Here is a 20,724-nt window from a genome sequence, read left to right on the forward strand (position 1 = left end):
AACTGCATAATATTATTTTCTTTAAGAAACATAGTGGTATCTAATATTTTCTCACTTTATAGTGAACACGAAATGAAGATTCATCATTCCCATATTATTCATTGGAACTGCAAGCATCACCTGTCACCTGAAGCACATTTCAAAAATTGGTCTATCTAGATACATATCTATGATTTAATTCCTACGCAATTTCTGTATGTCTTTGAATTTCACTGAAGGTAGTTTCTATTTCGTGAAAGCCGTTTATACGTTACATTATCAATATTAAACTGAATTAACCATACTAATGACTTTTTAAGCAAAACTACATATTTGCATTATGTAAGATTTATTCGAAACTTACTTTTGATGCATTATTCTCATTATTGAATTCAAACTACACCTATAATTAATTACTTCTTGTTTCGAGAATCATGCTCTTCTTTCTTGCTCCCTTCATTTAGTCGTAAAGAGTTGCACTGCGCCTTTTATAGTGCGTTATTTAATACGCAAACTACGAATATGTGAGACATACTAATACATATGATTGTAATGAAAATAGAAGCTATCTTAAAGTATTTTTTGTTTTCAAAGGTTTAAAAAGTGTATTACGGATTTTACATTATTTATTATATTATTTTTGGTAGCTTTTTTGTGTTTTTTATATATTTCTGAGAAAAGTAATGGATGTTTTCTATTAATTAAAGGCAATGCAGAAACTTGAGCACTAAGCAATTAAATTCTGCCTCAAATATTACATTAACTCCTACGTTCTTTTGTGAAGGCAATAAATATTCTCGGTTCAAAGTTAGAAAGGGCATGATTTTGTAGAATTAGTACGCCCTTTCACTATAAACGCCTTAGTGGTTTCTCTTTTATATATACTCGATTTTTGGTAAATAAATCTCATATAAAAATTCAGTTTGTCAGCATTAACACCTTAACCGTAATACCGATCTGTGAGACCTTGAACAATATTCGTTTTTCTCGTGTGGTAGACCTTTTTAACCTAGCTTTCACTACATCTCAGTAGCTTCTTCCTCATTAACTCTCTTCGCAATAATCTGGTTATTGGGCAGTTTGAGTGTGCGACTCGATTGTTACAATTTACTTTTTGCAACACTCCTAATCTCAGATATCGGATATTAATGTATACGTCACTTTCACGCCGGTCTTTGGTATCGCATATTACGTTGTATGCCATATACGATATTTCGACTGGTTTTATTATAGTAATGTAAAGTTTATTATTTTAGTTGCATATGCTTTTGTTGATACATTTGGAACAGCCAAATACAAGTAAACAGGTTTCAGTTGGAGATAGCAGATTTATATTTGAATTTATAATAGTTGACGATATTTTGAACACTAATTCGAAGCTTGCGTCAGTAAGAAATATCCTGACTGATCCATCATACAAAACAAACTATCTAGAAACAGACAGTGTTGAAATGAATACAGTTATAGGTCTGCTACTTCTGACAGCAGGTTTGAAATCAAATCATTAAACCTTTATCAATGTTCTCAAAAAATGTTTGAAATAGACCGTACTTCAGTGCAGTGCGAAAAACCGCCTAAGCAGTTGAAGATAAAAAAAAAAAAAAAAAGAAATTCAAGGTTTGGTTTCGTTTGTACCTTTTCGTAATGGTTTTATAATTAATAAAGGCTCTTAAATCATATCTGTAATTATTTTATTGCATTTGTGTATATTTTCGTTAAATACTTAAAAGTTATAATATTTCATGTATACTTGCTAGTTAAAAAACAATATATACTGAAACGTTCATTCATAAAGTAAGTATAAAGCTCTTATATATTTGTGGAAAGAATAACATAAAGATTTTGTGGTTTTCCGTCGCTTAAATTGTAAAAATGTATGGTTTATAAACAAAAATCAATGTACCGGTCTCACAGACCGTGCATTACAGTTAACGTTTCGGGAGTTATATTATGGTTTCAGTGTTAAATACATAGCTCAAATTAATTCCAAATTAAATATTACCAGTTTGTTTGTTCAACAGAACACTTAGCAGTTTGTATTAGATGTAGATAGCATTGCTTTGATGGTGTCTTCTTCAGAAGTTCTATATTACAATTTCGCCTGAAGTTTACTAAACAAATCTTAGAAGCTTTACCCTGTTCATACCCAATATCAGAAGAAACGTCTCTTCCCATCCATTGCTGATCACTATCAAATACTGTACCTCAAACATTCATCAACAAAGTAACTTTATAATGCCGTCCAGAAAAGGGAAGATATATCTTCAAGTAATAGTCAATTATTATTTTTCTTAGCAATATGTCTATAGTTCATTTCATTAATATGACACCGGCTGCATATTGTCATTTTCACCGTGGTTTGGGTATTGTATTATTTAGCCAGTAATTTGATCCCTGTAGTCAACCAACAGTGGTGTTTGTTTGGTTTCACCCCCCATGGAACTAATGTATCGGTGCTAGCATGTTTTGTCAATATTGTTGAAACATGTTAGGCCAGGGATTACCAACTACTGGCCCACGGACCGCATGCGACCCACGAACTTTTCTTGTGAGGCCCTCGGTAAGATAAATGTTACCAATTTTAATGTATTTTATTACTTACATAAACATCTTTAGATATAATTAAGATGTAATAACTGGGACTAATGTACAATTGTATATATGTTTTAGGGGCGGAAATCGAAAATAAATTTAAGATTGAAATTAGTTAGATTATTGTCTATTTCGTTTCTTTGGGTACGATAGATATGTAAATTTAAGCGTACCATTTTTGTTCACGCTGTATCGTGAAAAATGATGGCTGCGAATACCTGTAAAGGGCAGTATTACTGGGACCAAATATGTTTTTACTTGTGATTTAAGATCTTTTATTTTTAATTTTTTACATATGTTTTTATGTTTGAAAAATTATCCAAGATAAATTCACCCAACCTTAAAACTGTAAGGATATTTAATGAGAAAAGGGGATTTTGAAGACTTGATGAAGGAATTTTGTCGTTGACAAACTAGCAACTCTGAGTCTGTGTCTGAAACTGGTGCATTATATCAGAATACTTCAGAATTGGAAGGTGTTATTTCAAGAACTACATTATTTCTAGTGGTTGTTTTAAGTCAGTGACACATTAGTATGAGTGAGAAAAGGAAGATTAGTTATGAAAACCGAAAATTTCAACATGAGTGTGAAAGTGAATTTAAGGTATCACATGAAGTTGCGGCCCTCGCCACATAGACATTTCTACAATGCGGCACCTTAGTTCAAATATGTTGGCCACGACTGTGTTAGAGTATTATCCATTCTGTTTCTACATTCGCTTCTTTTTCCTTGATGAACTCATGATGTGCCTTCCCAGAATCATTCATGGTGTACTGTTTTGAATTACACAGAGAAAAACATAAAATTACGTGTTCTGTGATATTCGTTGATTTTTACTTGAATTGTAACGTATATGGCTCTTGCAAGAGGAACGTAATAACGTTTGAATGAATTTGACATTATTAAGTGTCATTTTCTCCGTCCTTGTTGTCATTCTAGTGGTTTAAGTAACATATTATCATCATTTAGAATAATATTCCAGCATTCAGCTTTCCTCATAGAAACATAATTAATGAAGCTTAGTTATAGATTTTTTTATTAGGTCAAAATCATTTTACGGTTTCAATTTTAAAAATAAATTGGCAAAGTAGGTGGTATAAGATCTATGGATAGCATCATAATATATATATAATAGATATTACGTTTCGCTAGATTCAGCTATATAATACCATATTTTTGTATGAGTGTTCTTTGTATCCATCAGGCGTGTAAAGTTTAGCTTGTCTTATCGTAACGGAGACAGGCTGCTGTTTCTAAACAATCATTACTTGTCTTACATTCGAGTTAATATGACTTATTTGCCACTGTAATTTAGTTAATATAATATCATATTAAATGAAAGCGCTTCAGCCAAGTACAAATTAACTTGGTTATATTAGGAGTTTCTAAATCAATGTTTAGCATCTCACATTCTAATTTGGCTTCTAATATGAACGAGTTTAATTTATTACAGAAAAGACTAAGCAAGTACCTTTGGAAAGTAGCGCAGGATATGATGAATATATGATGGGTAAGTTATACTCATATTATTTCTTCTAGCTGAAGAAAGATATACACTTAGTTCGTACATCCTAATTAATGGGAGGAATAGAAGAAACACTTCCTAAAAAACGTTACTGGGCTAGCATTGTGAATATTGACTTGACCAATGGAATATTGTGTTCTAATTATTTAATTAATTATTGAATTTTAATAACCATACAGAGTTTAATTTAAATGAAAATATCACAATGGTTATTTTGTCTAACATCAGTGTTGTTTTTTAATATCTAATTTCTTTGGTGTACCAATTTCATACAAACGGATAGAAATAAAAGTTTTATGAAGCACCTCTAAGTAGTAATTAAATAATGTATTTTATTATACATAAAAGCGTTAGTTTCAGTTCTACTTTCGCAGTAGTAAGGGATTCTCTCTGACAAAAACTACTGTTACTTAAATATTGAGCAATTTTCTGCGTTTACTAATTTTGAATTGGTACAATATTCATGCTTTTGTGGAGAGGGGCAATATCCATTTTTCTATGCATTATTTCTATTGTATTATACTATCTACGTTATGTCTATTTTATTTTAGTAAATTAATATCCAAAGGAATATATATTATTTTACAAAAACATAGCAATTATTCCTGACAGAAACATAAATATGTGAAAATATGTAATTTTTCTCCGATTTCTTTTCACGGTTTGATGAACACAGAGTTTATTATCCTCTCCGTTCCCAGTTTTTGTCATAATTTTCCATTACCTGGACTAAAATTATTGCCATGCTGCATTACAGTTCTCAGTCAACCTCTGATGATACATAAATAAACGAATGAAAAGTAGGATTCAGTTGACTTGATTTTGAGTTTTACGTTACGTTTAGCAGCCAGATTATTTGAGACATAAACCTATTGACTAACGTTGAATCTGAACTACATGAGTTCTAGATGGGAATCGGAATGGAGTCTCTCATGCCAAAGGGGCGTACGCTAACCACTTAGCCACAAGGGAGCTCGAAAGTAGAAGTTCAACCTTATTGATGATATGGTATGTCTCATTTAGGTAAAATATTGAATTATACCGCTGAAGTAATGTTCCCAAATTACTACTCGTTATTGCCAGTAAGACACATAGTAATAATTCTTAATTTATTTTCATTCATCTTGCATAGTGTTGTTGACAAAATGCTACATCTTCTCTCTTGAAACCGCGCTGTCCTCACTACAATTGTTAATTATTTTCTTTAAAATATGACATCTTGAAATCTTTATATATGACAAAAAAACTTGACACAGACAGTCGCAAAAAGTACCAAAAATGTGCTCGATATTGTTGACCAAGTTCATAGATTAATATCAAGCAAAGTTCTAGGAACAGAAGTTTCCCAACATGTACTTTGATTGATAATTTCATAAAGATTATATTGGACATCACGGAATTAGGTCTGTCATTGATGCTCATGTATTTCTTTGTATACGTAAGATCCACTTATATCAGTGTGATTGCTTGGAAGTGTTTCAATCAAAATATTATGGATTTTGAAGTTTATTATTGGTAAAGATTGTACGAACAATGCATAATATACATATAACTAAAAATATGTATAAAATTCTTTTCAGAGAGAGAAGTGCAGATTCCTGAACCTGACCGCAAAGAAAACACGGAACAAAAACAACCTGGTTTACGTAAATATTATTAAATAATATGTTAAATAATATTACGAGATATCTTTTCTGAATTTTGTTTTGAATATCCCCTATACAAATAGCATACTTAGTCCATTTTTATGGTATCATATTTAAAGAAAATTTACTAGAGTGCAAACCTATCAATATATATATATATATATATATATATATATATTTGAAAAAAGAAAGAAATTAATACGTGCTATGAATTTCATACTTAATGTTTGATATTACAAGCAAACTTTACGAAATTGATACTAACAAAAGGAGAAAACAAATATAAACCAGTTATCTGTGTACAAACCCTCTTTCCAAAACTATATTTACAGGCATAAACCGAAACAAGAAAAGAAGATTATTGTGTTTCTCATTACAATTCGCCACCCATATAAGAAAATATTTTTAAAAAGCACTTTTTAAATAGAAGGTAAACAATTACACACAGGAATCTATTTTCTCCCACACTAAGTTTTATTATTAAATATTCTGTTGTAAAATAATATAACACAGGTTCACTAATGTAAATACAAGATCCATCAAATAATTAAGATAAATATGTGTCCTAAAGTCCAGGCAGCAAAGGGAGGATTGTCAGAAATCTCCAGGCAAATTGAATGGAAGTGGGCTATCATTTTCAATACTCATTGCAAGCAGAGAAAGGTTAGAGTCGTGCAGATATCCAGGCAAGTAGACGGAAAGATAAACCACGAAGCTCCAAGTAAGCTGCGTGGTTGCGGTTAGTATATCGTTGATCTCCACGTAATCTAAAAGAGAGCTTGACTAGCACACCAGGCTAGTAGAAATGGCCATGGAGCCTCAGAGCTTCAGACAAGGTAGAGGCTTTGGTCAGGTTATCAATCTCTCATAGCTCCAGACTAGCTCAGAGCGGGAAATTGACCAACGAAGACTGATGTCGATTGAGGCGAGGCTTGGGATATTATAATTCCTTTCAAACAAACGTGGTTCTGAGGTTCGTCTTCCATTACATGACCAACAGGTTATAATGATTCCTCTCATCTACTTCATGTGGTAATTTCTACTGGAATAGTATGTGACATTGTTTATAAACAAAACCACATGTTGATTCTTATTAAATACATGCTGGTGTATGATATAAACATATAATTAATATTATATAAGTAAAAAGGGTTTTATTTGACAGGTTTGGATGTTTTGAGAATCAATATCGAGTGCTGTGTAATAAATCGAACGCTGATAGTAAATGTATTTATCTAAGGAAACTTCCATGTGTCATAATTTCATGATCAATGATCAATGTAACTAACGTTAACTATACTACTTTAAATAGAAATTTAGAGAATAAATAATGAAAGTTCTGCCAATAAATTATAATCTATTCTTCCTATAAATGTATACCGGTGAATTTTACAGTCATATTAGATTATGAAGGAAATATATTCATTTCAGTTTGTCATTACACATATATAACTGTATTTCCTCTTGAAGAGTAAATTAGTTTACTTTGTACGTTTGTTAATAAAAGCATAATTTGTTATATACATTTGAAAATTTGTAACATAAAACCAAAAGATTATTGAAGTTCATTGTTATATTTTAGAAATATATCAATTTAAAAATGTTTATCTGCACAAAACCAGAATCAACAGCACTAATTTCTGAATACATAATTACTCTCAAAATAATTCGTGACATCTACTGGCAACATAATCAAAACTTTTAAAAAATATAATTAATAGGGGGGAAAATATCTCATCCGATTCTTCTAATGATCAATTGGCTACTTGTAATTATTCCTATGCTTTTGCAATAATAATAATACAGTATATGTATATACTCACCTCTCAAATAAGTGATTATATATATATATATATATATATATATATATATACAGTGGCGTATTTACGATTTTATTTCGGGAGGGGCTTTGCTAACTTTCCGGGGGGGGCTTTGCCTGGTGATGTGAAAATTCTGCAAGATATTTCATGTAATTTACTATACTAAGTAAGATTTCGGTGGGGGCTTAAGCCCGGAAGCCACCCCCCTAAATACGCCACTGTATATATATATATATATAATTACTATGGATACTATCATAATTATCTTCTTTATAACTAAGTACGTATTCTTTCTCTTTCCAGTGGAAAAATTGCGCATTCCATTCTTTCATCATAAAGGTACTGGCAACGTAGACTGTACTATGAAAATCGTCTTCATTATAACATTTATAATAATAATACTCACAATAATAATATTATTATTGATAATAATAATAATAATAATAATAATAATTATTATTATTATTATTATTATTATTATTAGTAGTAGTAGTAGTAGTAGTAGTAGTAGTAGAAGTAGCAGTAGCAAGGTGCTATTTGTAAAGTATAAGAAATAGAAATCTCATATGTTTCTTTCTGAAAGTATTTGGGCATATTCGCCTATGCCAGTTTTCTATCTGCTTATAATAGGTACTGTAGATGGCGATAGCATTCTGTGAGTAAATGGAAAACAATTACTTCAAATAGATTTCCAGCAGTGTAACCAAAGCCAGCGTTTATTCTTAGTTATGAAAAGCTTTTTAATTCTTTTGGATTCCTGATTATAATTTTTAATACTATAATTCACTTTTAAGATATTATTATTATTATTATTATTATTATTATTATTATTATTATTATTATTATTATTGAGTTGATTTTGAGTTTAAAATCCCTTTCACTAGCATGGCTATATGAGACGTGACCTACTTATTAAATGGAATCCGAACCACATGAGGTCCCGCCGAGAATCGAACCCGAGTCTTCCACGCCAAAGCGCGTAGGCTAACCGCTTAACCACGAAGGAGCTCTTTATTATTGTTATTATTTTCATTATTATTATTATTATTATTATATTTGTGGTTATTGTATTTTTTCGTTCTATACACAAAATATGTAACTTATTTTTAAATATTTGTTTTCACTAATTAGAATATAAGTTATTGCTGTCGAAAACTAAACCGATAATCTTAAGGAATATTTGGTTATTCTCTAATCACATCATCAAATTATACCCTTCTGTAAAACCTTTGTAAGTAATGAATTAAATAGGCTTATCTCGTTTCCTTTCTTTAGGATGTTGTGTCCTTTTTAAGTTGATTGATTTGACTTTGAGTTTAACTTCCATTCAGCAGCGAGGTTATGCTGCTATGAAATAATTGTCCACTATCTGTCCGATCAACAGAACGTATTCATCACAGAAAATAAAGATAAAATAGAGCCACTTCCCAAGAGAATTCACTTAGCGTCCTATGCTTCTCTGTAGCACACAGCTCTCAAAGCAGATCGTTAGCAAATATGTCCTGCGGTTGAAAGGTAAAAGAACGCAACAGTCGTTGTAAAATCAACCATCTGCTAAACATGGGAAACGCAAAGCTGTACGCCAACTCTCCGAGCGAGTTATACATTTTACTAGCAATAGCAACAACCTTTAGTTCTGACCCCGAAGCACATCTGATAGGAAGGATAATAGCAAACACCACAGGACAGACAATTGATAAACATCACAAAATTTAAAACGTAACACATTGACAGAAATGTGAGAAGTATATTACTCACACTAAACAGTTCATTGAGGCCCCGTGAGCCATATATTTCTGACACTAAAACTGACCATGGGGCCCTGTGACCCATATATGACTCACGCGTTTACTTTTGTTCGGCACTTGTCTGAGGCAATACGAAAAGGATTATGTTTTCTTCTTCAATATTATGTTTTTGGTAAAGTGTTTGAGTATATTGCATGCCTTTTAGCTTTTCGAATTATACATTCATATTCACGGAAAATATGTAAAAACTTTAACTTGTTAAAAATGAGAAAATATTTGAGCTTTTATTGAGCTGTGGTAATTCGCATTTTTGATTTAGCATCTCCAAATAATACGTACCTATAAACCTTAATATTCAACATTCCAACTTTTTCTCAACCAGAGCAGGCTCCTGGGTAGGAAAAATGTGTGAGCCACATAAGGCTCATGCGGCCTCAGAGAGACAACTTTACGTCTTGGCCCTGAGAGCCATATGTAGCTCACATGAAAAACAAGAAAAATGGCACTTCTTAATTAATAATACGTTATTGCTTATAATTAAAATATATTTCTTTGACAATTATATAATGGTATGTAACAATGTATTATTAAAAAAAGTACCAATTTCCTTGTTCTTCATACGAGCTAGAAATGCAGCTTCAAGGTACTAAACCTAACACAACGGAACACACATTGCAGAGATATTTCGAGTTTTGAATTATGGCAATTATCAGAAATCAGCTTACTAATGCTAACAAATGCTAACATTACTTATTCATTTAGCTTAATTAAATGGAATGAGTCTGATTTCGTTAATGCAAAACGAACGATCTAGACTTTAATTACATTATTTAGAAAGAAATATTCCAAATCTGCAATTGAGTGATTTTCATTCCTCAAAGAAGAAGGTAGTATTGTTACCATATATATACCAAGACTCCACCAAGAATAGTTTACAGACTTTCCCCGGTGTTTTGAAAACAGAAAAAAAAAACATTTATTTCAGAAATTTCCTATCCATACACAACGGCTAAATCACTCCATCTAGCAACGAATCAAATCAACAAAATAATAGCACATGGAAACCAAAACAACTCGAAATGGAAGTTTTAAGCATTATTTAGAAAACAACTAACACAGATAAACGGCAATCAACTGTCTGGCTCACGAAGATGGGAATCTTTTTCGATACAGTAGGATTTATGATGCCATTAAGTTCAGAAATATACCAAACCGAAATGCATATTGGAGCAAGAAATACCGGGTGAAAAATGCGGACAAACATCAAAGATATTTCAACATATCACTATTTCTTTCCATATAATGGATCCCACAAATCATCTGAAAAGACAGAGCAGTATTGGGAAAACATGAACCAGTTGTTGGCACACAGCATGAAATTAATTTCTCAAAACATGCCCTAATAAATCTATAAAAATCAGTAACATTTGAAATTTGTCTTGATTTTCTTTAGAGAAGAACTCTTCTAATAACTTGCTGTTGTCAGAAGCAGATGCCAGCCTACTAATCTACAACCCAAATCAAGATAATAATAATAATAATAATAATAATTATAATAATAATAATAATAATAATAATAATAATAATAATAATAATAATAATAATAATAATACAGGTTGTTTCAAAAAATGATATGAATTTAAAACTCCATACGTATTGATAAAAACACTAAAAATGGAATAACTTGCAAAATACTTAAGTTCTAGCTATGCCATTACAAATGACTTTAGGTAGTAGACTTTAGAGGACTCCTCTCAATCATTTACCGAATTGTTTCCACCATTGCATCGAAAGTGGGAGGCCGATATGGACTCTTATATCTGCACAAGCATCCTGTTTCATCAAATTGATGATACCAACAACGAATGTCTTTGAGTGCAGACGAATTAGTGCCAAACGCCGCCAAAAAGGAAGATAGAAAGAATTCACTGATGCAGTCTTTGCAAACTATAGCACATAAAACGCCTTCTTTTGAGAGGACGCCTTCTTAATTCTGACTGACTGCAAACTGAGAAGACACATTGGCTGATATCTAAGGGCGATTTTCTAATACTCTAGTCCACGCTTATTCAAACAATACTCATTTCCTTGCCGGCACGTAGCATGTTCCCTAATTATTACCGTTCAAAATCAGGTCATATCGAACCAACTACACATAAAAAATGAACTCGATGCAATATGCTCTACAAGTGCCAAACTACTCATTAATTTTCAAAGGTTAAAAATAAATCTACATTAATTCCATATGCCCGCCTATAAAGTATGCCATTCTATTTTTGGGTAAGGCAGCTGAGAGCAAATCTACTTGCATTAAATTAACAAAGGCCACCCGTATCATTACTAATGCGAAAATTGTTCTTTGATAAGATAATAACATTAATATTTCCATGTGTTTACATATACGCAGGACCGGATTAAGTGAGCGGCTTAAGGGAGCTATAGCCAAGGCCTTCAGGTGGACAGGGGTATCCACTATGTTCAAAATCTCAACTGGCTACCTAAAAAGTATCGTAAAGATGCAACCACCATCATAAAATAAAATGTGACCAAAAATACGAAACATATTACCATATCTTTCCTACTGTACTTTCACAGAAGAGTATTAGGTGAAGTCAGCTGGGCCCACATACTTTTTCTAGCTCCGAGCCTTCAGATAGTTTAATCCAGCCCTGCAGTCTAACGTAGAATGAAGACGTGGTCAAGAATCCTAATTATAACATTACATATTAAATCAAAAAATCTTACTTTACAGATTATTACTTGCACAACAAGGACTCTGGCATTTAATGTTTGATCTTTTGTACAATTATACAAAATTGGAGAAAAATAAACTTAAACATAATTTTAAAAGTATGTAATAGTAAGAGAATATTACATTATTAAATAATAGTTAGAAATGTCTGTGTAATAATGTAATATATATATCCAAAAGTGATAGGAACTTCTGTAAATCATGTTGTATGTTTCCTTTTTATGATGTAACTCAAAAACATTGTAGATTTAAGCTTTATCTATAAAATGAAATAAAGTTAAATTAATTATACCACTTGCGCTACACATTTAAAGGACAAGATGAACCGAATTCGTGAAACGCTGCACCGATTATAGAACTGTTTCTTGATGTAAATTACACTTTTTTCCTTCCGACGAACAATGTTGAAAAAGGCAAAACAAAATCATATCTGCAGTAAGTTTTTCAGCACAATCTTATAGGAATATATGTTATGTTTTCTTGAGAGTCTGGATTGACCAAAAACAAGCAGTTCTTATTGTATATTATAGTTTCTGTTCTATGATCATCAGAGGCGTAGTTAACGTATACAACATTCGGTATTAGTGTCAAATTAGTTGTTGAAAAGGAACGTAGTATTCAAACGTTGGATTTACCTTAAAAGTAAAACGCTTCTTTATATCTAGTACGGGTTTTGTGCTTAAAGATCAGTATTGAAATCATGTACTAGAAATTTTAGCAATATCAATTTGGTACTGTGTTACGGATGGTAATTGTTGTTAATCGAAGCTCAATCGATTAACCTAAGTATTTGTGCTATATTTTATTATGTTTTGGCAGGATGATGAACTTTGAAACGTTTACTTTTTGTCACTTTCGGTTTCTATAGAGGATTAACAGAAGGAAGGAACGGAAAGTTAGAATTGCAGTAGAATTGCAGAAATCGTTTTTTATCGATTCCAGAAATACGTTTATCCTTATATTTTTTTGGTATTTGCTCGTACGTTGGTCGATAACCGGAGGGACATGGCCATCCAATAAGATTTTCAACAGTTAGGCGTAGCATAGTGTGCAAATCAAGTAAAACGAAACTTACTGAAATTATTGACGATGACTCCACTTAACTCAGATCATGGAGAAGAGTATGCCACTATGGACGTTTTAGAAAATTTGAAAACAAAACTGTCAAAACATTATCGCTATTCACTATCATAATACATTATCAATTTTGTAAGAAAAATAAAAGTGTTCAGCATTTCTAGCAGTGTATAAGCGTGACTAACGTGGTCATTATGTATTTAAGTTTATATGTAATCCACAGGAACATTGCATATCATATCTAATATTTTCCATAGCCCAGTAATCACAAGAACCAGTTTCTAAAATTTTCCCGTAGACCACTAAAATATTATTATTATTATTAATAATAATAATAATAATAATAATAATAATAATAATAATAATAATAATAATAATATAGTTTGGCTTGAGTGTCGTATTCTCTATTAGGAACATAATATTCCAATCTTTTAATAATATAAATATTTATAATGGTAATGCATTTTGTGTAATATTATATTTATAATTTTATTTCAGATGAAGATACGCATAAACATAAGGGACTCCTACATCATCATAAACCAGGTATGTTCAACACATTTTTTCTTAAGGAAACATTCTATTTTTTAAAAAAATCGTATATTTTTCACCGAGTAATGACATTTGAATTTCTAGAGATTTAAGAGAAAAGTCCAAAAGTGCTAATGATAGGAGTAAGTAAACCATTTATACTTGTGAAACGGCTGTAGCAGAATATTTATAAAAACATAAATACAAAGAAATGTAAAAGTATTTTGCATACAATATATGAATTCCCAAGTTTGATCAAGACATTGTAGTAAGAGACATTACGATTGTTTAAATTGCGCACTACTGTGACGTTCGTAGTACGTCACAAACATATGAGAAGTGTATTTGCAAAATATGCTAAATATAAACCTGTCTGATTTTGAACTTAATGAGGAAGAGTATACTATATTACCTCTTACGTTAAATTTTGTAATATTTTGTAATTATTTTGTCAAAATACATTATTTTGTGTGGTAATTTCTGTTTCAAATATCACTTGCAACAGTGTTTCAATGTAAAAAGCTTCAGTTTTTTGCCCTTTCTGAAAAATTCTACCAATCGGATTTAGTATGTTTTGTATATACACTCCTCATATCTAGGTCTTGAGAAATATACTGCACTCAATTTAAAAGCACGTGAAATTATTTTTAGTGCCACCCACCAACCAGTTCAACAAGTTACCCGACGTTCAGATTCTTGACGCACGGGTAAAACCGAGCCAGCCATTTTGACAGCTACCAAGTTCTGCTCAAATGTAAGAAGGGAACCGTATATTCTTAGGATTTCCTACTATATCACTTATTACAAATTAAAAAGTGCGGAGCACTTTACAATTTTTATAATTTAATTTAAACAAAATGCCGCATTACATATAATTCATTTTAAATAAAGTGCCGCATTATGTATACAAATAACACTAATAGTAAATTTGATTTCTAATAATAACATTTGTACGTTTGGTTATTATTTTCTTATTTCTTTTATAATTCTAAAGGTTACGATTATTATTATTATTAATAATAATAATAATACTAATAATAATAATACTACTACTACTACTACTAATAATAATAATAATAGTAGTAGTAGTAATAGTGGTAGTATATTCTAAATCTGTGCTTACAAATTATTGTGGCAAAACATTTTCTAAAAGGATAATTTTATGCTTGGAAAATTATACTTTTTTTTCTTGAAACCAGACTTTGGTTCTTTTGAAATTAAAAGACTATTCTACCACGTTACTACAAAGTTGTGCATCAACGCGTTAGTAAGGAAACTGTGTTTTGCTACAGCCCTATCAACGTCAGTGTTTTATCATCATTGCATTTCTCTTTTTGCAGAATAATGTCATATGTGGTCTTAGTCTCATAAGTAGACTTTAGCGCAAATGTTAACTGTTTAGTAAGAGAAAGAAGGAAAACCTTATGATGGTGGTTAGAAACGACAGGAATATGAACTTTTCCATCGGAAAAGCTATTTGCCCCATGAAAATTCTTCGTCATGCAAAAGTTGTTCTAACGAAGATTGCATTCAAACGGACATTTCGTGCGCTTCACTAACTAATAATCCACTTATGTGAAAGAAGCAACAGAGTGCTTGTCCACATAATCTATGTGCAGTGAAATTATATTAGGAAAAGAGAAAAATAGTATATTCAGTAACAATGGTATTGGCCTTGAAAAAGTAGGAATATTTCGACAATATTTTTTTATGAGATTTACAAATACGTTCTTCATTCACCAACCGTAATTGTGATGGTTCTATTGCATACTTAGATTGGGTTCTAATTAGTGGTGAACCTCTGTTGCAACAAATAAAACTATGTACAAAAATAGAAGCGAGGATTTTAACAAAAGACAACGTAGTTATGTCTTTCTCGAATAATTATATGTTTTCATTAGTTCGTTCTTTGCAAGAGATATATTACATTGGTAATCACATTCACTTGCATTTGATGTAACCAGTGATCCGTGCTAAAGAAGCAATGGGTATTATACATTTCGAACTGCATTCAAACACATACATATGACTTCAAGTAAAAGAATTCACATTGATTACCTATGTTGTTCGTTCCACACATTAACGGAATATTTCAGTAGATATAAACAGTTCCTTCCCTGTGAAGAACAATGCTCTTTTTTCATTATACGCGAGTAGGCTTTATAAATTCTTATATAAGTTCTACATTTAGTTGCTATTCACTGAAATATATTTGTAATATGTTATGATACTTGGTAAAGATGTATTTAAAGCTGACAATAATCCTTTCACATAGTATGTTCTTATTAAACTTATAGAATGTTTTTTTTATTTAAGGGTACACTTTGACGAGTGGCAATTTTGCTCTCTTCTATAATGTATTGCTTGGCTAAAAGCAAAGGAAACGTGAATATTCTACGTTGAATTGGAAGTGAAGAGCATTTTGGTGTAGTACCAAAATGTCCAAGTTGGATATTCACAGCAAAACTGTAAAAGCAGCAAATGATACAACAATAATTATTTATCACGGATAAATTAAAGGACGTTTCACTACTTAGTTCTCAGCATTGAAGTGACCTAAAAGAACAAGAAGGAACATAAAACCGTCCAATTCTATAAGCAGATTAAGTCCGGAGTCGATATAGTAGAATAAATGTCTCGGACGTAGTTAGCTCGAGCAGCCTGCAGCCCTTGGTTTGTGTAGTTTGCTACAATGTGCTCGATCTTACTGAAATCAATCATGGCTAATTTTCAGAAAATGACATGAAAATATTCTAACGCACATCTTTTATTTTATTGTTGCTGTTATACTCCATAAAATCAGACTATGTAAAATCAAGGACTTGATGCGTAATATTTAATTAATTTGTAAAGTCGATCAAAAGCAAAGTCTGTACGAAATACTTTCGATGTGCAATAGAAGCTAAATTTTAAAACTTTGAAGTTTTGTTTTGTAAAAAACAGCTCCACATGTCAAATGATCAGAAAAAGTTATCAAAACCTTTAGATCTAATACGTGCTCAGTTATGAGTGAAAGTCAACGGTTTGCAAAACTCGTATGTTCCTTCAACTCATATTGTCAAGATATTCGTGTAATTGAAAAACCCAGTTTCCAGTTTGTCTTTTCTATACTGTTATTTGTTTAGTTTTGTGTTTTACTGTTATCAAGTAATAAATTTCATATGACCGAGTCTTATTGAAAAATATATTATTGGCAACGTTGTCGATGCCGATTTTATTACTTTCCTTACATTGCATACAACAGTACATCTTTTATTTCCCTAAATGAAGTTTATCGTTGTGTTCCTTAATGATACCTTTCTCCGACAACTTATGAATGAATTTTCTGATGTTGTATGTTTATCTGTTATTAAGACGCAATATACTTTCTCTCAACCAAAGGAAAGTAGCATGCTGTTAATTACTTATCAGTATTCATAAAGGTAGAATGTCAGGAATGGCATCGCGTAGCACATCATTAGCTGTTTCCAAGAGACACGTTCTAATTTAGTTCAGGAGAGAAACAAATTCCAAAAAAATGCAGAATATTTTCGTACCTTTAAGTTATGAAAAGTGCAAGCATCAATGAAATCAATATCAAAATGCTTGAAGCAATAGATTCCTTATCTCAGAGTGTATACCTTAAGTATGTTTACTACGTTCGTTGAAGAGTAATTAATCTTAGTTTGAGCATATAGTATAATCACAATTCTATTAGTTTTTTTTAAAGCTATTGTTGCTCATCACCGACTTGATCATCGAAATCCAGAATGTTTTGTTGGTATGCGAAATTGATAGAGGAAATTTACCTATGCTCATGCAGTGTCCGTGGAGTACTTCTTGAGGTAATAATAAATAATTGTATGCTGAAAAACTTATTATATATCTTGTTTTTTAACCATCTCTTCAATTATGGTTGTGCACATTAAGAACAATGAATGCTAAGACGGTAGCTGAACCACTATATGTAATCTACCGTACGGAACTTATAACTTGTTTTTGTGTACCCAATAACAACTAACCGTGAAGAGGTTGAAACATGAGAATTGTTAAGTTGTTGAGAATTGCTTGCTTAAAGTTTAGTAAGAAATAAAATGCAAAAGTTTCTAGTAAATAATCTCTAATGGCCTTGTATAGTGTATACTTCTGTGCAATATATTACTCATATGTTCATTGTTCTTCGTTTCGTTCTAGGTATTCTTCCAAAGCATCATGGACTTCTACATCGCAATACAGGTTTGTTATAGTAAATTATTTTGGTCACACAAGTCTAATTTTTAGAATAATGTATCTCCTATAAACAAATTCTAATGTAAATTTATAATAGACTATGGCTTATACAACAATGACGGGAAAGGAGAAGCCTGAATGAGCGTAAAATTTAGTTACTCCTGGTAACATTAAAATTGTGATGTGGTCTGAAAGAGTTGTAAATATTACAAACCTTGGGATTCTACTATCTGTTCGCAAACGTAGTGTTTATAAGGAAAAAAGATCTTAGAATGTATATCTTAAGTTATTTACTACGTTCGTTGAAACAGTAATTAATCTTAGTTTTGGGCATTTAGTAATCACAATTCTATTTTTTTAAAACCTATGGTTCAATGTTCCTCACCACCGACTTGTTCATTGAAATCCAGAATGTTTTGTTGGTATATGAAATTGATAGTAGGAATTTACCTATGCTTATGCAGTGTCTGTGGGTACTTCTTGAGGTAATAATAAATAATTTTATTATATATATATATATATATATATATATTATATTATATTATATTATATATAAAAGTTATTATAAACCTTAGTTTTTAACTATCTCTTCAATTATGGTGTGCACATTAAGAGCAATGAATGCAAAAACAGTAGCCGATCCAGTGTATGTAAGCGTACCAAACTTATAACTTGTTTTCGTGGAACTAATAACAACTAACTGTGAAGAGGTTGAAACATGAGAATTGTTAAATTGTTGAGAATTGCTTTCTTACAGTTTAGTAAGAAATAAAATGCGAAGGTTTCCAGTAAATAATCTCTAATTGCCTAGTATAGTGTATACTTCTGTGCAATATATTACTCATATGTTTATTGTTCTTCGTTTCTTTGTAGATATTCTTCCAAAGCATCATGGACTTCTACATCGCGATACAGGTTTGTTATAACAAATGATTTTGGTCACACAAGTCTAATTTTTAGAATAATGTATCTCCTATAAACAAATTCTAATGTAAATTTATAATAGACTATGGCTTATAGAACAATGACAGGAGAGGAGAAGCCTGAATGAGCGTAAAATTAAGTTACTCCTGGTAACATTAAAATTGTGATGTGGCCTGAAAGAGTTGTAAATATTACAAACCTTGGGATGTTACTATCTGTTCGAGAACGTAATGTGTATAAAGAAAACAGATCAAAGACTTCACTGAGATATCGGACAGTTCGACATTTTAAAACTCGTAATACAGAGACAAAACTTTCGATGTGAATTATAAATATAAAGTTTGTAGAATTATCGTCTCCCCTAACGGGAAAATGTAGTACTTGCTATGATGTAGGAGGTGCATGAAATGTCACCAACCATATGAAAGAAATATGAATACCTGTATGAATTTCATATTTGTTCTGTATATCCAGAACACTGTATACAAAAAACACATGAACGCACAAGTATGATATTATGAGCATAGACGATTAAAATAATTAATATTGTATCATTATTAATATGATTTTTCGCTGGTAGTCTCACACTGATATTTATTTCAGAAGAGGAAGTATAATTCAATGGGTTTTTGACTTAGGGGAATTGGTTGCTGTAAAAGTACCACTCCTGACAGATCCTTTTCCTTCTAAAGGCTTAAAATGAGTGAGGGACAGACATTTCATTCCATGTTTCCATAGCAACAACGTAAGAAACGAATTAACTACTCCCGCACTACAAAATATTAATCAACGTTGCTGCGCGAACTACTATACTACTTGTACAAAAGGCAATCACTGAAAATTATTGAGCTGGATGCAGTATGGCTCATGAAAACTGACCTAGCCAGATTTCAATTTCAGTGAAGGTACTGATTCACACCGTATCTTATGAAATACGGTGTTGGATTTGGGCGTTATCATTACACTGGAAAATCCTTGTGTTGGTGGTCGCTTCCCTGAGAAAAAAAATAAATACGCACATCTCGTGATAGCAAATTTCTGTTTTCGAACTAACTTTGATGGAAAATATCATGAGTTGATGATATTTTAAATTAAAAAGATAAACAATATTACTGTTTAAGAAATAATAATGCATTGATATTACTAAATGTGTTATCACTCGTTTCGGCTTTTCGCTTAATTAAACTTTGAGAATCACAAAACTATTGTGTTTCCACGCACTTTTGTCAACTACTCGCTGGCGACGAAGTGAACCGTTTGAACACGTGGATAGTTTCTTCTATAGAAGCCACATTGTTGGCTGCAAAAAGAAAAAAAGAAAATGAATGGTTTTACAATAACTTGAATTCTGCGACTCTCGCAGAAAATTATAAATGTTAGGAATAAATAAATGCTTTTTAAAAATAAATTGTGCACTCGGGTAAATTTCATGTCACTATGGATCTGTTATCTTTTGTTTTCTGATGATTATTAATTTATTTATGATTGTTGTTATAAGCCGCTCGATTTGCATGTGTTGGCGGAACACAATCCGTATGTCACATGCCGTGGGACACTTCAATCTCGATTTGCAGAGGTCTAATCCCAACGACTTAACGCGTGTATCTTCAATATATTCCTTTTAATTGTCCTTCCAGAACTTCTTGAAAATGTTCCCCTAGCAATCCTGGACGAATGTGATCCCAGCATGACGGGGCTGTGCCCTACTGAACACACTATATCAACAATGTACTTAGTACAATCTCTTAGAATTTACTGATCGTACATGGTAGGCCTACAGCTTGGCCTCCTGTATCTTCAGGTATATCACTTACGGACTCTAGTCTATGTGGCCACACTAATTAACTTATTTACCAAACCCCGTGTAGTACGAAACGGATCTTCTACGTCACGTCATAGACACCACGAGACAGCATGAAA

At 31.7% G+C, this 20,724-nt stretch overlaps 1 protein-coding gene across 1 annotated transcript in view; it reads left to right on the forward strand.

Moving 5' to 3' along the window:
• The window catches only part of LOC145681739 (uncharacterized), a 121,185-nt gene that overhangs the window by 91,055 nt on the left and 9,406 nt on the right, over positions 1 to 20,724 (forward strand). Inside the window, exons 13-18 of the mRNA XM_081753349.1 lie at positions 4,026 to 4,082; positions 5,678 to 5,743; positions 7,867 to 7,902; positions 13,639 to 13,686; positions 17,845 to 17,886; positions 18,754 to 18,795. Coding sequence (XP_081609475.1) covers positions 4,026 to 4,082; positions 5,678 to 5,743; positions 7,867 to 7,902; positions 13,639 to 13,686; positions 17,845 to 17,886; positions 18,754 to 18,795 — 291 coding nt within the window. The remainder of the gene's footprint in view (positions 1 to 4,025; positions 4,083 to 5,677; positions 5,744 to 7,866; positions 7,903 to 13,638; positions 13,687 to 17,844; positions 17,887 to 18,753; positions 18,796 to 20,724) is intronic.

Source organism: Thermobia domestica, chromosome 3 (genome assembly GCF_964235325.1).
Source record: "Thermobia domestica chromosome 3, izTheDome1.hap1.1, whole genome shotgun sequence".
NCBI classification, from domain to species: Eukaryota; Metazoa; Arthropoda; class Insecta; order Zygentoma; family Lepismatidae; genus Thermobia; species Thermobia domestica.